This window comes from Mixophyes fleayi, chromosome 5, assembly GCF_038048845.1.
Source record: "Mixophyes fleayi isolate aMixFle1 chromosome 5, aMixFle1.hap1, whole genome shotgun sequence".
NCBI lineage: Eukaryota > Metazoa > Chordata > Amphibia > Anura > Limnodynastidae > Mixophyes > Mixophyes fleayi.
This window is the reverse complement of record NC_134406.1, coordinates 63,190,385-63,215,411: the sequence shown is the minus strand read 5'-3', so window position 1 is coordinate 63,215,411 and position 25,027 is coordinate 63,190,385. Positions and strand designations below refer to the sequence as shown.

The following is a 25,027-nucleotide window of genomic DNA, read 5'->3' as shown; positions in this document are numbered from 1 at the left end:
AAATGGAAATGCATATTCCTAAACTGTCAGCAGATGTGAGTAGAATGGGACTGATAATTAATTAGCCTGTAGAACTCAAACAAACTGATGTCAGGAAGATGACAGCCTGAGCGTTCATAGGTATCACAGTCATGGTCAGCTGAGCTCCAATAACTAGTACAGGGCAGCCTCACAGTGGCCTACATTCAGGTAGCTGAAGAGGGATGGACCGTGTAAAACTAGTTATTACTGCAATGCACTGATGCCTTTGGCATGCAGGTCAGAAAGTTTGCAGGTACATCTCTAAGTCAGTTTACTTCCAGATTCCTCTCCTGAATCTGCAAATGAAATAGTTAAAAATAATTCTAATAAAAAGTCCATCCTAAAAGGCCGCATTAAAAAAAAATAACTCTAGCAATTTTTTTTCCAAACAACATCTTTATTTTTTATAACACTATAGTACCATTTTCAGCTTAGACCAAATACTGGTGCAACTACCTTCAACTAGTGGTACAGGTAATGACATTACAATTGTGATATTACTCCATTTCAGCTTCATTTAATCTACAGCTCTTGGTACTGCAAAAGCAGCGCACATATGTACTTCTTTCCTATAAAAGGTAAGTCCAGGAGAGTTCAGCTCTCTCACTACTACCAACACAAACATAAATAATTAAATGGTACATGTGTTAAGTTCAAGGCACAATGGCAATTTCTATTTCTTGAAATTCCCAGCAACAGGTCAGTGGGTGAGTAAAAACTTAATTTCAGTTAAGATCAAAACAGTTGCTTTTCTGTAAAAATCTGTGAGGCAGATGGCCTTAGTTTGAACACATATCAAGATATGAATGAATCACTGTGATGCAACTGAAACTTCAAATTCATTATTATGCAGAAAGTTCAATGACATAGATTCTATCATGTTATTTGGCCAGAGTGTAAGTTATATATTCTTGACATTCATTATACATGATAAAACACAAAGACATTAAACAATTACATACATTTCTTGGAATATTATAATTATATATTATTATTTTTTTGTATTCTTTAATGTAATTGAATACATTTTAGTCTGATATATAATAGTATATTATCATACACGTGGATGTCAAACAATGTAATAAAAATAAAAAAGGGAAATACTCATAATGGATATGTTGCTTGTATTTTCTACTTAAAAAAAACCAAAATACTTTTAGCAATGTAAGAAATATTTGGGAGTAATCCAGAAGGAGTGACTATTTAATTCTGAAATGTGTGTTGAGTTCCATTTGTATGAGTAATGTAAAAAAACATCTGTATTACACAGAAGTCAAATAAGATACATACATCACATAATCTAAAACCAATAAAAGAACAACAGAGCAATTCTGCTTTTTCAATGCAATTAGAGTTCGCATGCAACCAGATCTGAATACATTGAACATTTGCTCTTTAATAGGTTTGTTGAAGTTTCCAATATGATATCCAGATCAACAAATATCCAGCTAGTCCAGGAACAAATAATGATATGGTATCATTTTTAAGTTGTTGTAATGGCAATTTTTTTTGTTGACAAACAGAGCACCTTTCACCTATACACTTTCTGTAAGAATCGAAGAAGCAATACTCAGTCTATTCATTACTAGTAACATCGCTGATGCATTAGGCACAAGGTGCCTCATACCCCAGTGATGTCACTAGTTCCTAATTAATTGATAAGCTGTATTCTGTAAAATATTCAGTCAACAAAATAGTTGCACTGAAATGGCTCCTTATATCTAGTGTCTGATTTCCACAGTGTTTTCCCCTCCCTGGGAAAACCCCTGGGTCTATCCTTCTTAACTATTGGTGGGTGCTGTATCAGGGGGTTGGAGGGGGAGTGGAGATGAGATGTACTTCCACAGAAGGTCCCCTGCTGGGCTCTAGACAAAATGTCTAAACTAGTCATGCTGAGAACAATGGATACTAATTGGCCTTCCCCCTCACCTGTACCCTGCAACCAGATCCCAACCCATAACTTCCCCTGGCTTCACTTTACAGACAATGAATAACAACCTCACTGCCACATCATTAATATACAATATACATATTTACAATGAGCTATATTGTCCCCTTATCCACATGTAATTAGACACTGCAGTGGTATTCTGTTGAGCTGGGGAACAAAAGCATGGGCTATAAAAAGTACATGCTATAATCCACATTTTGTGAGAAACGAAGGACAGACTGGTTAGGGTGATATTAATACCTCGTTTCACCACAGGGATAAATGCACATAATTCAAATACATTACTATTGTACAGGTGACTAGTTAAACCACATCTTGAATATGGGGTACAATTTTGAACACATCAATGTAAAGGAACCTGAAAGAACTTGATGAAAAAATTATTAAAAACTGTGATTTGTACTTAGAAAACAGACCTAATGGGGCTCAGACAGCAGCTGAGGAGGGGTGTTTTTGTCTAGCAGGACTGTCAAGAGGAATTTGTTTACTTGCTTTCCTTCCTTGTATGCCTAATTGTATACTTCAATAGAAAACTCTTGATGCACATTTGTAGACATTATTTGCTCTATAATCAAATGTAATTGACCCATATTGTATATTTTGCAGCTATAACTCCCTGCCTCTGAATCTGTTAAAAATTAAGTTTTTCTTCACAGGCCAGGAATAGTGTGAAAAATGTATTTGTGCTGTGTAATTTAAACCTGCTGATGTCAGAGATGAACACAGTGGTGTGGGTGGACGTGTGTGAATACTATGTCTGACCCATGAACTGTATGGATTGGGCACCTTAAATTGATACTGAAAACGCAGACATCCATATCCCCAACATGATGACACGAAACCTGTAATTTAGGGAGCTGGTGGCTCCCTCAATTACCACCTTAACAGCAGGAATCACAGTGTGGCCCTTGAAAGTGATGTAATTGTATCATGTCGGGATGTTTATTTATCGGAATTGTTGCAGGTCTTTTTTTCAAGCTGCTGCTCTTACAGCTGTGTAGTAGGGCATGACAGATTTGTTGTCATCATGTCGGGGATACGGATGTCGGCGTTTTCAGTATTGCTATAAAGACTACCGCCAAAATGTACAGGCTCTTTGTTTTCAGGTCTTACTCTACTAAATATTGTATAAATTCTATACAGCTGCCAAACCCACCTGCACAACACAGTTACAAAAAAAAAATGTAAACAGTAATAAAAGCTAACCCCCCCCAAAACACCTAAAATCTTGTGCTGGCAGCACATAAAGTAAAAAAAAAAGAAAGAAAGAAGGCGTGCCTCCCTAATCAGATTAACGCTAATGCTGGTACAGCAAAATCAGGGAAGGCAAAAAGAGGGGGATCCCCCTGATTTTACAAGAACCAGGACAATTAGAAAAAAAACAAACTTAGCACTCCCTTTCCAGTCATATTAACCCTAGTGCTGCCAGCCTTGGGCTGGTCGGAGGGAAATTGGGGGGGACAAATAGCATGAGTTCCCCCTGGATTCTCATCCAACCAACCCTAGGCTTAGCCCTAGGCTGGTCAGCAGGTGGATGGACTTCCTAGGGAGATAGAGTCCGCAAAAAAAATGCAGGACCCTTCCCTAGGGGTACCCAGCCCATGCTGAAAGCACTAAGATTCTTCCCACACCCCAGGGAGGTGGGTGTGGGATAATAAAAGAGTTAAATGTTAGGAAGACAGTATTTTGAATTGGTGCACTACATGTCCCAGCAAGCCCAGGCTGCCATTAACAGTCTGTACTACAAGAACCAGAAAACCCTTGGCAGCCCAGGCATGCTGATACTTGGGGAACCACAAATGCGACCTGTAGTGCACCAACCCAAAATTTAAACCACACTCCTCGTTGTCACCATAAAATGTACTTACCAACATCTGTGTTCTTCATCTATAATCAATTCAAATCTTGAAAGCTTTAATGGATCCAATTTTTGTAAGTTTTAAACCCCAAAACAAATTCCAAAGGTCCTGTAGCTGCCCATAAAAAACACATAACAACCCATAACAATATTCCAAACGTGTTGTAAAGAAATCTCATCTTGCAACTTGAAACCACCCAAAAAATCCTCTGGAACATGCATGGCAACAAATCAAACCATGGAGACAATGCAAACTTGCTTCAGAAGCACCTGCCTCATAATAAAAATATGAAAGACACAAATTCTATTTATAACCTAGGGTGTTCCCACACTGTCATTAATACATGGGGCTAGATTTACTAAGCTGCGGGTTTGAAAAAGTGGGGATGTTGCCTATAGCAACCAATCAGAGTCTAGCTGTCATTTTGTATAAGGTACTAAATAAATGAAAGCTAGAATCTGATTGGTTGCTATAAGCAACATCCCCACTTTTTTAAACCCGCAGGTTAGTAAATCTAGCCCATGGTGTCTTTCATATTTTCTTTTTTTTTTTAACCCTTTGTGTGTCAGCGGCTTGTGAGTTTGGCTGCTGTATTGCTGCCGGGTCCGCCAGCACAAGTTTTTAGGTGTTTTGAGGGGGGAGGGGGTTGTTTAAAGTTTTATTACTGTTTTACTTTTTTTTTTTAAAGAAATTAAAAATACATTGCAGCACGAGAAAATACATTAACATTCCTGATTACGGCATCTAATAACCCATGTTCTGTCGTCCTAGTGGGTGCTGGGCGAAGAGGGAACCGCAGCTGTCAACTCAGACAGGATATTTGATGCGAAATGTGCGCACCTGCCGGGAACAGGGGACAGAGGAGATGAGGAGCAGGAAGGGGGGAGGATGGAGCAAAGCTGGAGAGATCGGTGGGGCAGATTCAGTAAGGTGGCTGGTTCCTGGGGAGGAGCAAGCCACTGGTAGGCTAGGTCTAGCTCCATTAGCTTGGGACTGTAATGCTGGGACCCAGGAAGAAAGAAATAGCCAATCCGCTCCTGCTTGAGCCGGTCCCTGTATTGGCCCATCTAGCCATCAGCCCTTCTGGCATTTGCCAGAACTGCCAGATGGCCAGTACGCACCCGATAGTAGTACTAAAATAATACAGTAATATAGTACTAATATAGTACTAAGTAACTATAATAAGGACAATGTCCTGTAGTATGGAGACATATGGCTGCATTTAGTTTTGCTACAACCAATGTTTTTGCTACTGTATATTTTATGGCTGCACTTCGGAGACTCCACAGCAGGGGTCGGCAACCCCCGGCACGCGTGCCAGACATGGCACGCAGAGCTTCGTCACCTGGCACGTCAGAGCAGCTGTCAGAAGCACAGGAGCTTGCCGAATTTGAACTGCTGCACTTCCACCTGGCTCTCCCATTAAGGGACTGTGACTAACAAACTTTTTGTGATCATAGGTGAGACACTGTAGTTGGCTCTCATCCTGCCCAGGGGTGCCGAGAGGGAGGGGGAGCGGCTACTAATTACTGCAGACAACAAGCTTATTTCCCCCTCCCGTTCACCAGCCGGGAGGGGGCGGGGCTAATCGGAAGGGGCAGGGCTAATCGGGACAGCAGTCAGTGACAGGCTGTCACTGACCTTGGAGACAGGCAGCCAGGCAACAAATCAGACTGCACTGCTGCCAGGCTGCCTGTCATTTAAGAGCACAGCCGCGGATCTATCTGCCTCTGGAGATGAGGTGAGTACAAGGGACTGGGGGGTGGGGGTGTTATAGCCTGGCTTTGTCTATATATGTAGAATTGTATGTGTATATACATATGGCAGTATGTATGTGTATGGAATTATGTATGTGTGACATTTTGTATGTGTATGTATATGGCATTGTGCCCGTGTGTGATGTGTCTGAGGGGGGTGACGTGGTGTGTCTGGGGGGTGACGTGATGCGTGATGTAGCAGAGGGGTGGCGTGATGTAGCTTAGGGGTTGCGTGATGGGTATTGTAACTGAGGGGTGACGTGATGTGCCTGGGGGAGTGGCATGATGTGTCTGGGGGATGACGTGGTGGGTGATGTGACGGGGTGGCGTGATGAGTGATGTAGCTGAGGGGTGACGTGATGTTGCTGAGGGGTGGTGTGGTGTGTCTGGGGGGTGGCGTGATGGATGATGTAGTTGAGGGGTGGCGTGATGTGGCTGGGGAGGGTGTGCTAAATGTAATATTTTGTTATAATGTATGTATTATATACTGCATGATCTGTGTTATGTATGGTGCTCACTTATTGCTTGCTTTTCCATATTTACATTTTCCAACAGCTCCCAACATTCCAGGATCCATGCAAGAATCCAGTAGCAGGTTGTGATAGCTGCAATAACAGGTAGGTGAGAGTAACACAATTTTAATACACAATGGGGAAGTTCAATTAGCCACGAAGTGTCTCCGGGATGTCCATGGGACACTTTGTGGCAGAGATTTGACAGAAATCTCCTCCCATTTTTCCTCTCACCTCTATGGGGTGCGAGGGAAAATTAGCGGAGATTTCTACCGTAATTGCCGGCAATGTGCACTGCACGATGTCTTCGTGTCACATCGCCGGCAAATGAATTTCCACCAATATGTCATGTCTAAAGAAGTCCAGCCATGCCCATATTGACCACTCCCCTTTGGAGGCGCCGCTCAGCGATGGCATACAGCGCCCTTGCTGCTCACCTGTGCAGGGGGTGGGTTCAAAAAAAATTGCTGTACCAGGGCCCAAAATTTCTCTTGGCGGCCATGATCCTGCCCTACAGCAATGATAATATGCCAGCATAACCCCGTAACATTTCTTATCACATCAGTTCATGCGCCCATGAGACGGCAGGCACATAACATTTATCAGTGATAAGTAGCAATGCCACATCTGACTCAGGGTCATAAATTACCTTTCAGTCAACCTGTCATTTTATACAGAACAAGATGGAATGTATCCACTGTCTACAAGAGGTGAGTCGTATACACTTGCTAATGTGGCGTAATATGATTCGGTGCACTTATGTCAGGTATACTATTAACTAGGGGCACTTATGTGTGACATAATACTAATTGGGGATTCTTATGTGTGACACAATATAAACTGGGGACACTATTGTGTGGCTTAACATGAAAGTTTATTTGTTCCCAATACCATTAATGTTATAATTTTAACGTGATAAAATTAGATTTTTTATATATATATATATATATATATATATATATATATATATATATTATATATATATATACATACACACACATACACACTACTGGCACACCTGGGCTTGAAAAGATTTTTGCCGGCGCACTGATAGAAGAGGGTTGCCTACCCCTGCTCTACAGTTTTGATTAGTGCATTATGTAAAACACTAAACTATACCTGTTCCCAAGTATGAACTTTTATAGGGAAGGAGGACATGCTGCTATACAGGTTACCATTCTCATTTTGCTGCCTATGATCCAGTTCATGCATAGTGAGGTGCTGCGCACTACTTAATTCTAACATATATAATAAAATGGTGTGTATATATATATATATATATATATATATATATATATATATATATATATATATACACACACTCTCTATATATTATATATATATATATATATATATATATATATATATATATATTTATATTTATATAGTACAGAAACTGAAATGTCTACACCACTTTTAAAGCTCAAATGCACAAGTGGTGATGGGGGTGCAAATTGGGGTCAGGAGTTGTAATTACTGGTAGGCTAAATTTGGGCATGGTCTGTGGAGATGGATAATAGCAGACCAGCAATAGAAATAACAGGATATAGCGAACCTTTGAACTACATGTGAAAAATCTAAACTGCTGTGTCTGCTACTTTATTAAAGTTTCAAACAGAAATTCTGTAAGGCTATATCCAGATAAACATTTTTCTTCTCTTTTTAAAAGTACTATAGATTTTATTTGTTGCATCCAGGTATGTACAAAATAAAACAACAAAAACTGTCAGATGTGTTTTTTAGTTAAGTGAACGGAGAGATGTTTTAGTAGCATACTAGGAACATATCTGAAGGGTTATAGCACTTTAAATATACATAATCCCTCCTCCCGTCCCAACCAAAATCATATCACCTTGATGATTTTGATATACATGATATGTTATACTTGTAGCCTGATGACAGACTGTAGCTAATAAGCTATACAAAGCACAGTGCACATTTATTTATTGCAGTGGTCTACACAGTATTTAACTTTCTTGGCTTCCTTGCCCCTTTGTGATTCCAAAACCTTGTAGGCACCTCCAGGTGATATAAGATCATAACACAATTTGTGGGAAACATATTCTACTTTCTCAAGAAAGATAACCACATACCACAATCCTTAAAACAGTGACCGGCGACATCTCTGGTCCTGTAACCTTCCTAATGGCTGCAAAGAAGAAAAAGGAAGATCACATTTCACTCCCTCTTCCTCTGTTATGTAGCATGACCTCCATGTGTTTTGCAGAGTAGGTCACATGACACAGACATCAGCTGACACCGGTCTGTCTTATCCCTGCTTTAACAAAGCAGACAATAAACTCATGACCAGCCGGCTGCAGGGCCATCTTTTCCATTGGACACGATGGGCAGGTGCCCGGGGGCCCCATGGGCAAGGGGGCCCCATAGGCAGGGCTCTTAATGAGAATAAATAATCATGCAAACGAAAAAAACCTGCAAAAAAAACCTTCAAGAGTCACTGAGCAAGTACATCTATCTCTATATATCTGTATCTCTATATATCTATAACTATATCTGTATCTTTATACATCTATTATTATTATTATTATTATTATTATTAATTTTTATTTATAAGGCGCCACTAGGTATCCGTAGCGCCGTACAGGGACATACAGAAACACGATACAGGGTGAGACAGCACGGTACAGTTAACAAAAAGCACAGTAACTCAGAAGCTCAAAGTACAGCTAGATGAAAGGTGAGAGCCCCCAGCGGTGAAGCTAGAGGGGCAGAAGGGCAGGAGGACCTCACGGAGGAGACAAGGAGCTGGAGAGCAGAGTTAAGGTGGTGGAGAACAGGAGGAAAGGAGGCCCTGCTCGGAGGAGCGTACAATCTAAGGGGGGGGGGGGGGGTAGGACGGACAGAGACACAAGGGTATATATATATATATATATATATATATATATATAGGGGCCCCGATGCACTGGCTTGCCCGGGGGCCCATAATGTTGTTAAGATGGCCCTGGCCGGCTGGGGGGTGCCACAGGTGAAGGCTCGGCGGCTGCCTGTTGCCCACCGCTGTCTTAAAATGAGCAGATGGGAGCGACAACTCCTTACATATAATAACACTGTGTTAGAGGGTTTCTGTAAGCACCAGTATGCATCTTAGGTGTTTGAATTTGAATGATTACATGTTGCTCACTAATTTGTTTTAGAATTTGAATGCTGAAATTCTGAATGATTTAATAACAAAACAAAAAAAGCTATCTATCATTTACCTGGTGCATTCTGAAAATGATAGAATCTGATTGGTTGCTGTGGTCAACACCTCCACTTTTCTTTTTTAGAATGTTTGGTAAATCTATCCCTGGACCTCAAAATACATGTAAAATAGCAGCAGCTTCACATACATTGAAAAGCAGGCTTGTGTTCTAATACGGTGCCAAAGCCAAGCACATTCCTTATTTAAATAACCATAATAGGATTTTGCACAACAACATTGCACAGTCCATTTTTACCACTTACTTTGAGATGGCAGCAAGACAGGTTTTTCCTCAGTAAAGCAGTTGTGCCCAGAGCTCACTCAGTTTTTGTTATGCTAACAATAAAAATAATCTAAAGTAAAAACATGCACACCTCATTATTTAATGAATTATCTAGAGTATAATTATTTTATTCACTTAAAAGTTGCACAATAACATAGTAAAAGAGTTTACTAATTTAGCTGCACGAAGTAGCCTCCGTTCCAGGACACTACAGCTTGTGATTAGTCCTCTCGCTTACATCCCCCATCTGCTGCCTTTTAAGGTTGGTAAACTAAAAAAAATTGCCGATTGGGAGAAGGGCACCTTAATAAAATATGTTACATAGGCGGCAAAGCAGCTTTAAAGAGGTCTTCTCCAATCAGGTAACTAAGCTATTTATTTATACACCAAAACCTGCAACCTTTTTACTACCTTCTGTACTTCTCAGCCATGCCTTCCTAACAACAGGCAGAGTTGTTTATTTTTGTTGCTATGGAGCAAGTTGCAAAGATATAGAATATCACAAAGCTGCTCTCTTGATACATACATACCCATTGCTACAATGTGTCATATTCCAGGGGCTGATTATATAAAGCACAGAAGGAAAGCAGAAAGATAAAGTAATGTATTTAGTGTAAGTTGTAGGAAGGCATATAAAAAAAAAAACTAAGTTCATCTAAACATGGGCAACTGGCTAGAGAGCTTACTGAAATAAATGAGAAGCTCTCCTTGTAAATAAATAAAAGAAAAAAGTGCATGTTACCTCCCCTAAATTCATAACCAGCACCAGCATAAAATGCAACTTATGCATGTAATATGTGGTATACATGTGGTAAACTCCTGGTTGATATGCGTTAGACATGCTTGCATGGATCTGTGAATGCGTCCTGATATAAGTGGCACAAAGCCACTAATCATTTCAATTGGGTTTCCAGAGTGTAGAGACCTTACTGAAATAAATGAGAAGCTCTCCTTGTAAATAAATAAAAGAAAAAAGTGCATGTTACCTCCCCTAAATTCATAACCAGCACCAGCATAATACAGCCTGGGTAAAACAGGGAAACAGTGAGTGTGAGATTCCCCTGCTAAAGTGGAAACCAGCACCAGGCTAGACTGGCTGGGCCAGTCACACTATTAGCAGAGAAACCCAAAGCGTGGGGTCCCCATCATAGTGAGAAACATCACCAGCCTGGTCAGCTCAGGAGCCTCTATGGAGAGAGGTGAACAGTGTGCTCCCTCTCCCAGAGACTACTAGTACTGTACTGTAAAATACAGGTGTTCTTCCAGGGTGGTGGGGACCAGGGTAATGACAAAGATTTTGACCCCTGGAGTGACAACTTAGAATCCCAGTGGTCCCAGTATACTGAATGGATAGTCTAAAGACCTAATAATAACAATAAAAAAAAATAATTATTAAAATAATTATATATATAAATATATATAAAATAATTATATGCATTATTTTCTTATTCCACTTATCGAGCCAGATTGAATTGATATCTGTATGCAAGTATGTAAATAATTAAATACCTTTATTCTAAGGGGGGAATTCAATCGCAAAAAAAAAATCAGCATGAGGTGCCTCCGAAAAGGCCGCAAGACACCTCGTGTGGATTTCTCGCTTATCGCCCTCTTTTTTTTTTTACAGAAGCAATAGTCATTTTTGCTTGCACCCCACAGAGTTGCGAGCAAAAATGAGCGTTACTTTTTACTGTAGTAACGGTAAAATGCGCGGCCACAATGTTCTGAGGAACATCACAGCCAATTGAATCTGCCCATATAAAAGGGTGCAACAATAATATAACTCAAATTCTAATTAGATAAATTGAACATATTTTAATAGTACAACAAAAGAAAATAAAGTTTGTGTCGCTACAGTGAAAATTCCGAACATATTGTGATTTGTGCATAGAACAAGATAAAAAAAAAATCATATAGTTAGGCTGTTCTTTTCTTTATACACCAGCTAAGAAGTGCAAAACTTAAAATAAATCAAAAAGACAAAAAGTGCCAAACATAGTGTATTAAATACAATAAAAATCATGTGACCTGATCTCAGTAAATTCTCCTGGCTTTGGTTACTGTGCTGAAGTAATGTCATCTAATCGCCCCGCTACTCTGTGGGTGGAAATTACATGAAATAAAGACTGAGGGCGGAAGTACTGCTGTCTTCTGATTGGTATATACATACAAAAGACACTATTTACTACTAGACACACTACCTGAGGAAGTCCAAACGTGGCAAAAAGTGTAGGGGCTGCATTTTGGGACTTAACTTCTATCCTATGGAGACTGTACTCTTCTTCATTTGGCATGGTTTGGAATCATTTTCTGGCCAGGGATTTCCCTTACATCAGCGGACATCTCTATTATGGATAGGGCAGATAAGCCTTAATGCACTTTAATTGATGTCCAAATAATGTACTCATTTTTTTTCTTCTTTTTATGGAATTAAAAAATATTTTAATAGTTTATTATCTGCCAATTTTCCTCTGTGTATGTTTTACCAATAACTTACTTATGCAACATATATTACTGTCTTCTGCTTTTTTTTTTAATATATATTCTCTAAAGAACATACTACACTATATTATATTTTATCCTTTTGGAGCTGATGAACACCCTGACATCTGAGGGGTCAATAGTTCTCTATGCGTTTGCATCTTCTGTCTGATAAGTCCTGAATCTCTTTGCCATACTATTCAGATAAGGATTTTTCTGACTTGCCTTTGGTACGCAGTTAAAAGTTGCAAAACCTTTTGAAATTATATTTTTGTTTTACTATACTATGTTGTCTTTTTGGTATATTCCAATAGAAAATTAATAAAGCGTAAACATTCTTAAATTAATTTTCATTCTGTGTACTGGAGTGCCTCAATTAAAACATTCTAATCTTTTAGATAAAATGTAACTCACAGTTCACAACACACATATTGTAATTGCAACACTGTATTCAGTGCAAAAACATTTCCCTTCTAAGTTAGATATTTAATCATGAAGAACCTGCCCTCTACTGTTAACAAGTATCAATGCATTGACCGTTTTACTATTTTAGTACAATGGTAGACAAGTAAGTAGTCAATTAATATAGTGGACAAATTTATGCTTGAAAATTATTGTTCACACGGTTAAAAATACACGTGATGCTAGTATATGTGTAAACTCCTGTAAATAATATCTGTATATATGGTGAGTTCTGATGTCATCACTTCAGTGTTCTTACTGTATCTTACAGATATTAAAATTAATTTCTGAGATCCATGACTTGTATAAAAGATATGCTCATTGTGACTTATAATATCCTTATAAAAAACAGTATGGGGTACATTATCTCACATATTGTAATACTACAATACTATTATTTAATTGGATATTCTTTCTTGATATAATTTCAGTTTATTTACAAGTCACATTCCTCTTTGTTGTACAAAAAAGCAGCACAAACTGACAGCAGAAGTTCAGCTTTACATAATTATGTGTCTGTAGAGGCCATGAGGAAATCTTATAATTTACAAACTTATAAAACATCTTCTCTGCTTTTTTAAAAACATATAGGTCTTGATTTGTTAAGGAACATAAGTCCTGTTACGTGCCGTATGTTGCGTAAAATAGCTCTGCACATGCTTAGAAACAGACAATACATCAGTGAATGCAAGTGCATGCAATTCATCTTTGAACGCAAAGAACACCTATGACTGCCTACGATTTTGATGGCAAAATGGGGGATGGAAGGGGCCTATTCATGTAGTCAATGTACTGTAAGGGCTTGCCAAGGTCGAGCGCACACACATTTGTCCGATTCAAGCTCTGGGCATCTCTCAGGTATGCGATTTTTTAGCAGTATCATGTGCACCATCTACAGAACAGCTGCAAGAGCCGATTGATAGTGATGATAGTCACGTATGCATGCCAGAGCATGTGTGTGCAATTAAGAGCTATTGTAAAATTTATTTTATGTACAGTAGGCATCACTAACATCATGATAAATGTATTTCATGTGTAAAGAACAATGCTTCTATGCAGGGGCGGATTGGGAACATAAAGTGGCCCTGGAAAAAAATCTGGAAGTGGCCTCATGTGGGCGGGACCAAGTCAAGTGTAGGTAGGCAAACACAAAAAGAGGCGGGGTTACTACAAAGTTGATTATGCCATCAGAGGGCTGAATATTGCTCATACCACTGTTGTCCCAACATTCCCACTCATGGGACAAAGCCCTAAATCAGGACTGTCCCGCTGAAACATATTCATGTTTTTTTAATAACATGTTGCAGAGGAACTGCCAATATAGAAAAATACAGTTGGCAGACTGTCCTGCTCTCTCCTACCTGTTCTTGATGCTTTCCCTACCTGTGGTTGCTGGTGTCTCTTGATCAGTTGCTGCTTGTCTGGATCCTGGAATGCTGGGGGCCCTATTTGGAAAAAAAATAGTACATAAAATTTAGAAAACTCCAACCAGCTCCGGTTTAAATCAAAAGCACCCACATTTAATAAATAGGCTTCCCTCCAGCCCCAACATTAAAATGCTAGAATTCACATTTAATTAATAAACATATTTCCCTCCCTCCAAACAGCCCCAGCAATAAATCAACAGCATTTACATTTAATAAATATAACCATTTCCCACGACCATGCCAGCATTGAATAATTCATATTTAATAAATAGCCCTCTTCCCAAACTCACCCCCACATTCAATAGCCCCCAAATCATCCCATCTTAAATAGTCCCGCTATTAAATTGCCCCACCATCAATCCACAAACCAAATAGCACCCATTAATTAGCCACCACCTACCTCACACCTATATTACATTGCCACAAGCTCCCTTTGCCAACACACACCATTTCCACAAACCCCCTTTGCCAAAACACACCATTGCCACAAGCTCCCTTTGCCATCACACACACATTGCCATCAGCCCCCCCTGCTGCCTTCACACACACATTGCTATCAAAACCCTCCCCCTGCTGCTGCCTTCACACACACATTGCCATCAGCCCCCCCCCCTGCTGCCTTCACACACACATTGCCATCAGCCCCCCCCCTGCTGCCTTCACACACACATTGCCATCAACCCCCCCCCCCCCCCTGCTTCTGCCTTCACATACACATTGGCATCATCCCCTTCCCTGCTGCCTTCACACACACATTGCAATCAACCCCCCCCCTGCTGCTGCCTTCACACACATTGCCATCACCCACCCCCCCTGCTGGATTCACACACACATTGCAATCAGCCCCACCTCCACTCACATACACACACTGGTATCAGCCCCCCTTCCTCTCATACATACATTAGAATCAGCCACCCGCCGCTGCGCACAAATAGACTAGAATCAGTCACCCCCTCCGCTCACAAACACTGGAATCAGTCCCCCCGCCGCTCTCACACACACACACACACACACACACACACAGGAATCAGGCCCCCTGCCGCTGCGCGCACACACACTAAAATCAGCCTCCTCTCACACACACTAGAATCAGCCTCCGCTCACACACGCTAGAATCAGCCTCCGCTCACACACGCTAGAATCAGCCTCCGCTCACACACGCTAGAATCAGCCTCCGCTCACACACGCTAGAATCAGCCTCCGCTCACACACGCTAGAATCAGCCTCCGCTCACACACGCAAACTGGAGTCAGCCCCCCCCTCCACACACACACAGACCCTGCCATAAGCCCGCTGCTGCCGCGCTCACTTACCTGTCGGCTGCTTCCAGCTGCGCTTCTCTGCTCACATGGGACGGCACCTGTCACATGGTGCGCGTCCCATGTGATTGTGGAATAGGCCATTCACAGGGAGAGATCCGCGGCACTTGTTTAAAAAACAAACAAACAGACAGGCGGCCTCATTAGGTCATCGGCCTACCGGTAAAGTTCCCGGTAAGGTCTATGACCAATCCGCCCCTGCTTCTATGCATTCTGATGGGACTATATATTGCACACATGCATTGTGCATATCCTGCAGTGTGTTCTGTCTGTCTGCATACGGCATATAGGAAGAGTGTACTTATACTCATATTCAACTGGAAACGTTTCTTCATATCCACTTGTACAGGTGCGTATGTGCGTGCAATTTCTGTCCGACCACCTTGATGTACAATGCACAGTACAATTCCTCTATGTGATGACATTACACTACCTGCTCACATTGGGGCTGAGGCATATTACGCGCAAGTCTGAACAGTAAGCAAATAGCATCCATTTCATTTAAATACGCTAAAAGTGTATATTTTAAGAATGCATGATACACTTTAAGTGTATTTTGCGAGACACACTGGAATAAACAAAAAAAGAGACGAGACCCCCACCCCCCACCACTAAAAAGTAAAATCAGTTCTAGAGCGGCCAGCCTAGGCGAGCATCTCCCAAAATGGGTGGTACAAAAAGCATGGGGTCCCCCTGAAAATGCCAATACCAGCACTAGGCCAACTAGGGCTGATGCCATTCCCCTGCCATATTATCAATAAATCCTAGGCCAGTCAGCACAGGTATGAAATGCTGATAGCACCAGGGTTATTCCAACACCACTGGGTGGCAGGTGTGGGTTGATAAGTACAATTATCAACATGCAAGTGCCTGTAGTGACTCAAGCTCCAGCATACCCATGGCTGCCAGGGCATCCTGGCACTTGAGGCACTACAAGTTCCAGCATGCCCTGGCATCCCAGGCCTATTGGAACTTGTAGTGTACCTTATAAAATTGTTTAACAAAAAAGCCCAAAAAAACAACCCACAGCTTAATAAAAATGTATTTAATCAAAATAATAATCAACCCAGTACTGTCTCTAACCCCTTAATTTCCTCACCTAGGTACAGGGATCAAGACTGGCATCTCCGGGTTTTTCTGCAATCCTGGACTTGGCAAAAAAGTAATTTCCCAATATTGTACTTTTTCACATGGGAGCCCCACATCAAATGAGCTTTTAGGAGGAGTGCTGGAATATTGTAACTGCAATTACGCCTCTCTAAGCACAGAGAGGCACAATGGTCTAACTTTGAATACAGGCTTAGATGCATACCATATTACTGCACAAGTACAGTACGGGAAGCACATTTTGCACTTTCTTCTATTTTAGCACTTACATCCAAGTTACACCCAAATTAATTATTAGAGATTCTAGGTACTGTTAGTATTCTTTCATTTGAGGATTGAAGTGAGCAAGTGGGAGTGTAGGGAAACAAAAGCTGCTTCAAGTACCAGGACCCTGGTTATCTAGAGCTTTGAATGTCAATAAACCAATCTTGAAACAGATTTGCTATCTTACAGGCAGCCAGTGAAGGGAATGAAGTGTGGTGTGTCAGGAACTGGCTGGTTACTTAACAGCCTCAGGGGCAAACGCAGGATTTGTAGAGAGGGGTTTCCACACCATGATGCTAGTGGGCGTAACCAGCATGCATGGGGGTGTGGCTATAAATTTAGAGTGTTCTTGGCTGCTCTCCAACTCTCCCTATCCCCATAATATACATGGGCAATGCTGCGTGGTGCACACAGCTCTCTCTTTTTGAGCAGAGCTGTGTGAAGCGGGGGCAGGGTCCAATCACCTCAATCATACAGGGCCCCAGGCTTGGAGGGGGTTTTACAGGCACTAGGAAACCCCCCTCGGTTTGCCTATGAGCCTAGCTGCTGAGTTTTGTACCACCGCTTTTCCTGATCTTACTGATTGCACCCAACATGGCTGCCTCACCTGCTACAGTTTAAATTGAACACAATCTACTAAAATATCACCACAAGTATGCAAGGACTTGCCATCAACTGTATCTGCTCCACTTCATCATATTTGCAAAATTAACAGATGGTCTTCCTGCACTGAGATTCACATTGATTGGAACCTCTTCCACTCCTCTACTGAAGATTCCAGTAGACCTGCATGTCCTGTGCATTAAATACCACAAAGCAATGTACTGTGGAAAACAATTTATCTCTGATTGTATCAGTTTCACAAAAACATGCACTGCACAGAAAACTCTCCTTCCTTGAAGCAACAAACTGAATACAGTATTCCCATTTCTGTATTTCTGCGGAAATGTTCCTGGAATATTTGGAAATTCCATCAAGTTGCATTTGCCATGTTGAGGAGCAACCAAAAGATTACATCTGTGAGAGGCAACCAGTGATCCGGAATATCTATTAGATTGTAAAGCACCTTACAAATCAATGATCAGGGCCTGATTATTCAATATGCGGACTAGGCTGCAGCCCCGGGCGTAAGGCTTTTGCTGGGGGCGCAAAGTGTTTTGGGGTGCAAATAATGGCAGGGAGAAGTATACACTGCAATTAATTTTAAAATATGAGAATAGCTGTTTTCCAAAGTAAAAAGAAAACATGAAAGAAAAAGGTAGTAAACTCTTGACGTATTCCCATGGTAATAGCTGAATACGTGGGGTTGTGAGGATAAGTGAGTAGGAGAGACAAGGATGGCGACAGGTACAGGTGTGACAATACTCCTTCACCCTCAGTAATGCTTGTTCATGCCTCCCTTCTGCTACACAGTTCTGATTTTAATGAACATTAAATGAGTAGCAAAGGTTGCCATGACTCTTTTGAAAAGCCAAGTGAAGCAGAGTCTCAAAAACAAGGGAGCATAAACATTGATTTGGGGGGGGGGGGGGGGAGTGAAGGAAGCCGGATATTAAATGATGGACGTGTTATTTTATACCTAGCGCGTATTAGCTTGGCAGGAGGCGAAGGGGCGCTACGAGCGGATTAGCCTTCCACACTTAATTCGTCTTCCTTGACAGGGTGATGTCAAATGAGTGTTTCAAAACAGCATTCGATCGCCTTAGTGGTGACACCCTGTACTTAATAGAAAGAGTGGCTCACTAAGACACAATGGTTCTTTATCTTTCAAAATTATACGTGTTGCATCTGTTAAGAAGGCTGCGTTGATATTATCTCTTTAAACACTGCAATGTTTTAAGAGATATAGTAAAGTGCTATTATGTAACTGGTGGCCCACTGATCCCATCATGTACAGTGTCATTATTAAGACAGTAGAATAGCCTGAAATATCAGCTATCACCTACAAATGTCAGTATTGTACAATTGTACATGCACAATAGGTTAATCTGATGTCATAAAAATTACACCCATCATTGGATCTGGTCACAGAAAAGGAAAATTGCTTTGGTTGGAAATTATACAGAACATGTCCTTTAAAGGCTGGTTTAGTGCTGCCCATTCTTATTTTTTTCAAGGAACAGATCACATATGCTATTATGCTTCATTTCTACATGTGCCAAAGTGATGTACAATCTGGGTGGCAAAATGAAAATACTATGATTGCAAAATAAAGATAAGAAGTAAAACATAAGATGAGAGGATCGCAATTCTCAATAAAGCTTAGTGTTGTGAACTGTCATAAATGTTTGCAGTCCAGATCCCATTGAAAAATATGATGCCTTTCAAGTTTTTTTTTTTTTTTAGAAGGACGGAATAAAATCCTTGGTGCCACAAACAGCTAAAATGCTCTGTGCCTGATGAAAATGTTTTTCCTATAACAGTGGTGGCCATCAGGCACCCATCAAAGGGCACATGCAACTTACCTACATCCGAGCAATCTGCTCCGCTTCCTTAACAATTCTCATGTTAGTGTACAGTGTGTTCATACAGTCTAGGGAAAAAGTTAGTCCATAATGATTTGGTAATGTCTTCTTAAAATGTTTCTGAATTGCAAAAATTTTGATAATTGGAGCTGTGTGGTTCTGAAATGTGGTGGAAAGGATGTCTCATTAGAAAAATCAGTTTGGGCGGATAACTTTTTGAACCTGCAGCTTGGGCTGTGTGAACAGTTCATACTACTGCTATGATCTCATCATCTCAAAACTTTGGTAATGGCGAGATGGACTATCTAATACTTCTCTGCAAATGTAATGTGCAGCTTCCTAGTACTTTCAAGGGCTTTTCATAAGGTGGTTGAAAAATATCCTTTTGTCACATACGGTCATTACGGTAATAGTGCGCGTAAATACCGTTATCACGGTACTTTTCTCGCTGGATTACAGCTCGCGGCTCATTGAGCTGCAAGGTGAAATCCGGCTTAGTATTAGCAATAACGGTAATACCTTTTCCGCGCCGGAAACCGCCAACAATTGAATATGCCCCATAATCTGGTAATACAAATATAGTTATACTCTTAATACAAGGAAATAAACAATTACCATTCACCTTAATATTTCACAGTTGGTCATTATTACTAATTATATCTACACATATGCTTAGGGAATTACAGATTGTATTCAAAATATGATGTAAATGCCTAGATGTTTTAAATTAATGATACACACTTGCTAATCCATTTGATGAGCAATAATAGTCCTGAAGATGGTGGCAGATAGAAGGTAGGTTACATTTTGTCCCCTATTTCCAAAGTAAGAGATCCCCCTCATTGATGTTTACATAAGCCTGAACTGATCTGAATAATGTGCCTATATTTCTAAATTGCGAGCTTTCCAGATTTGGAACTATAGCAAAAAAACCCCAAAAAAAACAATTTTTAAAGCATTTTTTTGTGTCTTTTAAGTTATGTAATAAACTATAAAAATGTACACTATAAATATCATGTAACGTGTGATATGCCTTTCTTCCTCTTACAAGATTTTTTACCGGTCCCTCGTTGGCGCTTTTCCTTATAAATTTACTATTTTATGTAGACCTGTTGTTACCTTTTATGTTAGATTTATCATTTTAGGGACATTTGAGAAATCAAGCTCAGATAATTTGAAATCTGTGGACACACTGTTATATGTGAGTTGGGAACCTGTGTAATGAAATACTGTTTTTGAAAGAACAGCTTTGTTTAAAAACAAAATCAAATTGAATGAAAGGATAGTTAAATTCATTTAAAAAAAGAACTTGTCAAGGTCTTAAGCAAGATCATAAGTCATCACAAGGTCAGGCTGCCTCTGCATATAAACACAACGTAGCCCTATATTCCTACCACTCACAACCAAAAGGCCAAGTTTCAAGTATAATTAATGTGCAACATACTCTGTATTTTCATCACACCAGACACCTGGCTATTCGCAGCGAGTTTCTCTACATTGCTGCAATACAACCAACATGTAATGGCGTCTGAAGGAAGGGCGCGCAACTTTCGTAAACAAAAATCTTACACCCCTGCAGGTAGAACTGGTTTACAGATATAAGAATAACATTACTGGACACGAATTAAATGTTATATGCAAACAATCAGAACTGTACTAATAAGCATCTTCTAAAACACTTTCTCACAGAAAAAAGTGAGCAATGGACTGACCCATGTTTGTGCATTAGCGAATACCCCCATGAGCCGAATGCGCTGCTCCGGGGCAGGCTATAAATAAGACACGCCCGAGGCGCCTTACTCCAGTTGACGGCGTGGTCTGTTCCTGTCTTTTTTTGTTTTGTTTTAATTGTTGTTTTAAGTTCTCGTTATGGTGAGTATAGTTGTTTATTAGCTCTATAGATACACCTATATATAGGCTCGATATACTGAACACACACCCCACTGCTTAGTCTCCGCATACAAGTCCTGCGCAGCAATCGACATTAGTGTAATTATTTGGGTACAGCTAATAAGTGGTTTCCACACACTGTGGAATAATCTCGTCGTGTGTGGAGCACCGTGTGGGGGTTTAAAGGGCTGGGTCGGATGAGCTGTCGGTGGGTTTCCCGGGTAATCAGTATCTGGAGTTATCTATACACCGATCTGAAAGGGGATCACGGTTGTATGATGATTGTAGAAGTTAATGTTCCAATTTTTAATTTCTAACCAAAGTCTTTCAGTGCAACTTGTCGGCGTGTAATGTGATTGCAAGGATCTCAAAATGGGGACATAAATGCGCACCTTAGTCTAGCGGTAATCGCAGCGATCAGATTGTACGTCTCTTCCTTCTGGAATCTGCTTGGATGACAGCAGTTTGTGATTAGATTCATATTTGTTACTAGACTGTAGTACACGAGTTTTTTTTGTAGAGAAAAGTCAGATAATTGGCCTTTATTGCTGTGCAAACGTACCCGCCTTATGAACGACCGACCTGGTAGTCACATCTCTTCTTTTTTGTAATGCAAGATTTGATGTTAACCTGACTCCGTTAACTTAAAAAGGTACATTATTTTTTTTGCAGTAATTTGTATTTAAGCAAAAAGCAGTTACAAACCATGTTTTCTGATTATTGCAATGTCACACAGTTCCAGTGTAATATGTCGACTGATCACGTTCCTGCTACGTTGTTTTTTGTTTTTTTTATTACCCCCTTCTATTAAACATGAGTCATGTCATCATTAACTTAACTTTATTTTCTTCCTGTATGCTGATAAAAACTGGATTACCCCCCCCCCCCCCCGTTAATAGTGTAGCCCAAGTTCTTTTTCCAGGATATGGTTGAACAAGTATAATATTTGAGTGGTGATTTTCATCAACCATTCTAACCTGTTTGTTAATGTTATTTTGGTTTGCAAGCTCATTGCTCGACCCAGGCTATCTGTTTAATGTTAACAGCCTGTTGGCAAGAATAGTTTATTTCTTTACTGCACATTGTCTTCAAATCAATGTGATGTGCAGCAAAAACATGAGTTTATATATAATGTAGGAAAAAAAGTGGTGTCACTAAGGAAACCTATTTCTCTATTTAAAAATATAAATAATGCTGGCAAGTGATAGGATCTATTTGCGCTTGTTTTTATTTTATTCCTATCTAATACCACCGTAGAGTAGTTTCTAATTTGGCCATATGTGAGTGCCTGAATTTGACTGATCTGTCTGCTCAACTTGATCTCCTGGGTCTCTAGTGGGTAGATCACACACATATAGACAGTAGTTATCTACTTTACAGATTTGAGTGCCTGAAAATGATGATCAGATTATCAGACATTGCTCTTGTTTTGAGGCCACACATGGGTAACATTGTGATATCCATTTTTCAGACAATGAGTAACTTTACCCAAAACGAAAATTTAGTTTTAACTGGAGTTGGTGGCGATAAATAAAATGGCAAAATCTCACTTCACTGAAATCTTCTGGTCTGGTGGGTATTGTAATGTCTTTAAGGAACGCTTAAGAATGCTGCACCATTTTGAGAAAAGGTTGTCCCAAGATGGAGGGGATCTCATGCTCAAATCATTAAAATTGTGTGATATGGAGGACAGTTGGAGTGCATCTAAGTGATTTAACTCTCTTGGCTCCACCTATAAATATTTAGGTGTGGATTGTGTTCTCTTATTGGTTTCTATGTACTACTGATCTTGTAGTAGCAAACATTTATGGCCTGATTCATTAAGGAAGAGAAGGCCAAAAAAAGTACATTTTATCCTGGACAAACAATGTTACAATGCAAGGGGTGCAAAGGAGTTTATTATTTTTAACATAACTTAAATATTGGATGTGTTTTCATGTAGAGCACAAATACTTGATAGCCTTATATTTACACTGACATTTAAAGTTGATCTAGGACATGTCCTATTCAAACTATAAATCTGCCATGTTTAAATTTACCTCTCCCTCCAATGCAACATTGGTTTGCCAAGGTGCAAAATTACTACTTTGTTTATTGCTTTCCTTAATGAATCAGGCCATAAGGGGGAATTCAGTTGCCCGCGACTTGAAGTGCCTCCAGAACGGTGAATGAAGGCATTCTGCTGCAATAGATCTTAAGCAATTTTTACACTAAAATAAGCACATTGGCAGAATTGTACATGTTTATTAAAATTTATAATGAATTACAGGTGACACTTTACTGGAGAAATTGTATTCCTATTTATGTTTAACTTGTTGCTGGCAGAAGAAAAGCCTGCTGGTGGACACAAGGGATGGTTCTTGTGCGTTTCTTCAGCCCCTGCTGTTCTGCAAGTAATAGGGGGAGAGTTTAATTATAGTAGTTGAAACGTTAGGTGGTCTCCAAGGAACCACTGACAAAATCAACAGTGTTTAGGATGTTTTGCTAGAGCACCATCTATACATGATATTCCCACATTTACTATTTTTACCCAACTTGTCTCGCTGCACATGTTTGTTAAAGCTTCCATGGGACTTTCACTGTTTTAAAAATAGCCAGCCCCTGGTTCCTTGGTAATGTTCTCTGCAACAAGCTGGGAAAACTTGACTATTGGACCTTTACAAAATTTTTATTATGGCTACTGCACCCACACATCAGCTGGTAAGTGTACAGAGCACTGAAATGTAAAATTGTCAGCTGTAGTAGGGTCTATTGATGGATATCTAGGGGAGTAAAGGGGTGGTTGAGGACATCAGATCAGCAGTGTTCTGTGGGGGGAGGGAGGTTACTTTAAAACTTGTTTAATGGACTTCTTAAATGCCTTAATTTTCTCCTTGAAATGACTAATGTTAGAATGTTCTTTGCCTCTTGGAGCCTAGTATAAAGGAATCTATTAGCTAAAACCTACTCATTGCAGACTATAAGCTACCTTTTTGACTACTTTAATTACTTCATGCTCACCCCCTTATGATATTGCACATATCCCTTGCCACTAGGGCATGTATTGCGAGTGGCTTGACAAGATAATGTAGGGAGACAGAAAATGGACAACAGCTTTTAAGAGTTGATAGTTTCACATTAATCTCTAAATAAAAAGGAAAAGTACAAAGAAATTAGATGAATCTCTAATATATCGATGGCTGGGAAATTAAGCACAACACTTAAAAGCCAGTGTTTTAATCATTCATAATATTATATTTATGACTCTGGCCCACTATCTCCCACTTCAAAGTTCTGTCATGCATGTTTTACATTGTTCGCTCTGCAGACAGGATTGAAATACTGAAATGGTACATCCAGGAGTGCCCTTGCTTATGCACATCTTCCTTACTGCTTTTCTAATATATACAGTACTTGTGTGCATGGGCGCCCCCTCAGGGAATAATTTATATTTATAACCTGAGTACAAGGATCCATATGGACATTTCTTTGGGGGATGTGCAATAATACAAATACCTGGTGCAGCTGTTTTACAGCTATGTGCAGGATTGAAACACTAGCTGACCTTGCAGGCAGCTTGGCAATGAAGACACAAGGGATCGACATGGTGCTTTTGGTTTTTGCTACATCCCTTTCTCATTTTGACACCAAAAGAGGATTGTATGCACACACCTGTACTCAAGTGACCAGCTGTGGAATGTCTCCCTGTTATATGGTGTAATGTAGTTTTATTTTTTTTATGAAGGCCTGTGTAATGGCTGACGGGTGAGGGTGTGCGGTAAGTGCTTTGATAGATTTGGCGGTAGAGAAATATAAATTTGTTTAGTATTCCTTTTTATCTGAGCATTCCAATAAAACACCAAAACACCATGTATTTGTTCACAAGTTTATTAACTGTTATTGTTGTAACACCTACATATTATTCTGCACTTTACAAGGAATATTTAGTCATTCACATCCATTCCTGCCCCAGTGTACCTATCTATTTTTAGAAAATATTCCCTTCCACACAAGCAAGGGTTAATTTTGTTACCAGTCAGTTCACCTA

General features: G+C 40.1%; 1 protein-coding gene and 1 long non-coding RNA gene across 4 annotated transcripts in view; both read left to right on the top strand.

Annotated features, from left to right (window-relative positions):
* LOC142158401 (uncharacterized) overlaps positions 1-25,027 on the top strand; it is a 604,325-nt gene that overhangs the window by 209,186 nt on the left and 370,112 nt on the right. The gene's annotated exons all lie outside the window — the stretch shown is intronic.
* The window catches only part of DAZL (deleted in azoospermia like), a 29,075-nt gene continuing 24,946 nt past the window's right edge, over positions 20,899-25,027 (top strand). For all 3 annotated transcript variants that reach the window (XM_075212309.1, XM_075212308.1, XM_075212310.1), the window contains exon 1: positions 20,899-20,982. In XM_075212309.1, the coding sequence (XP_075068410.1) occupies positions 20,980-20,982 (3 nt within the window). In that variant the 5' untranslated portion in view covers positions 20,899-20,979. The remainder of the gene's footprint in view (positions 20,983-25,027) is intronic.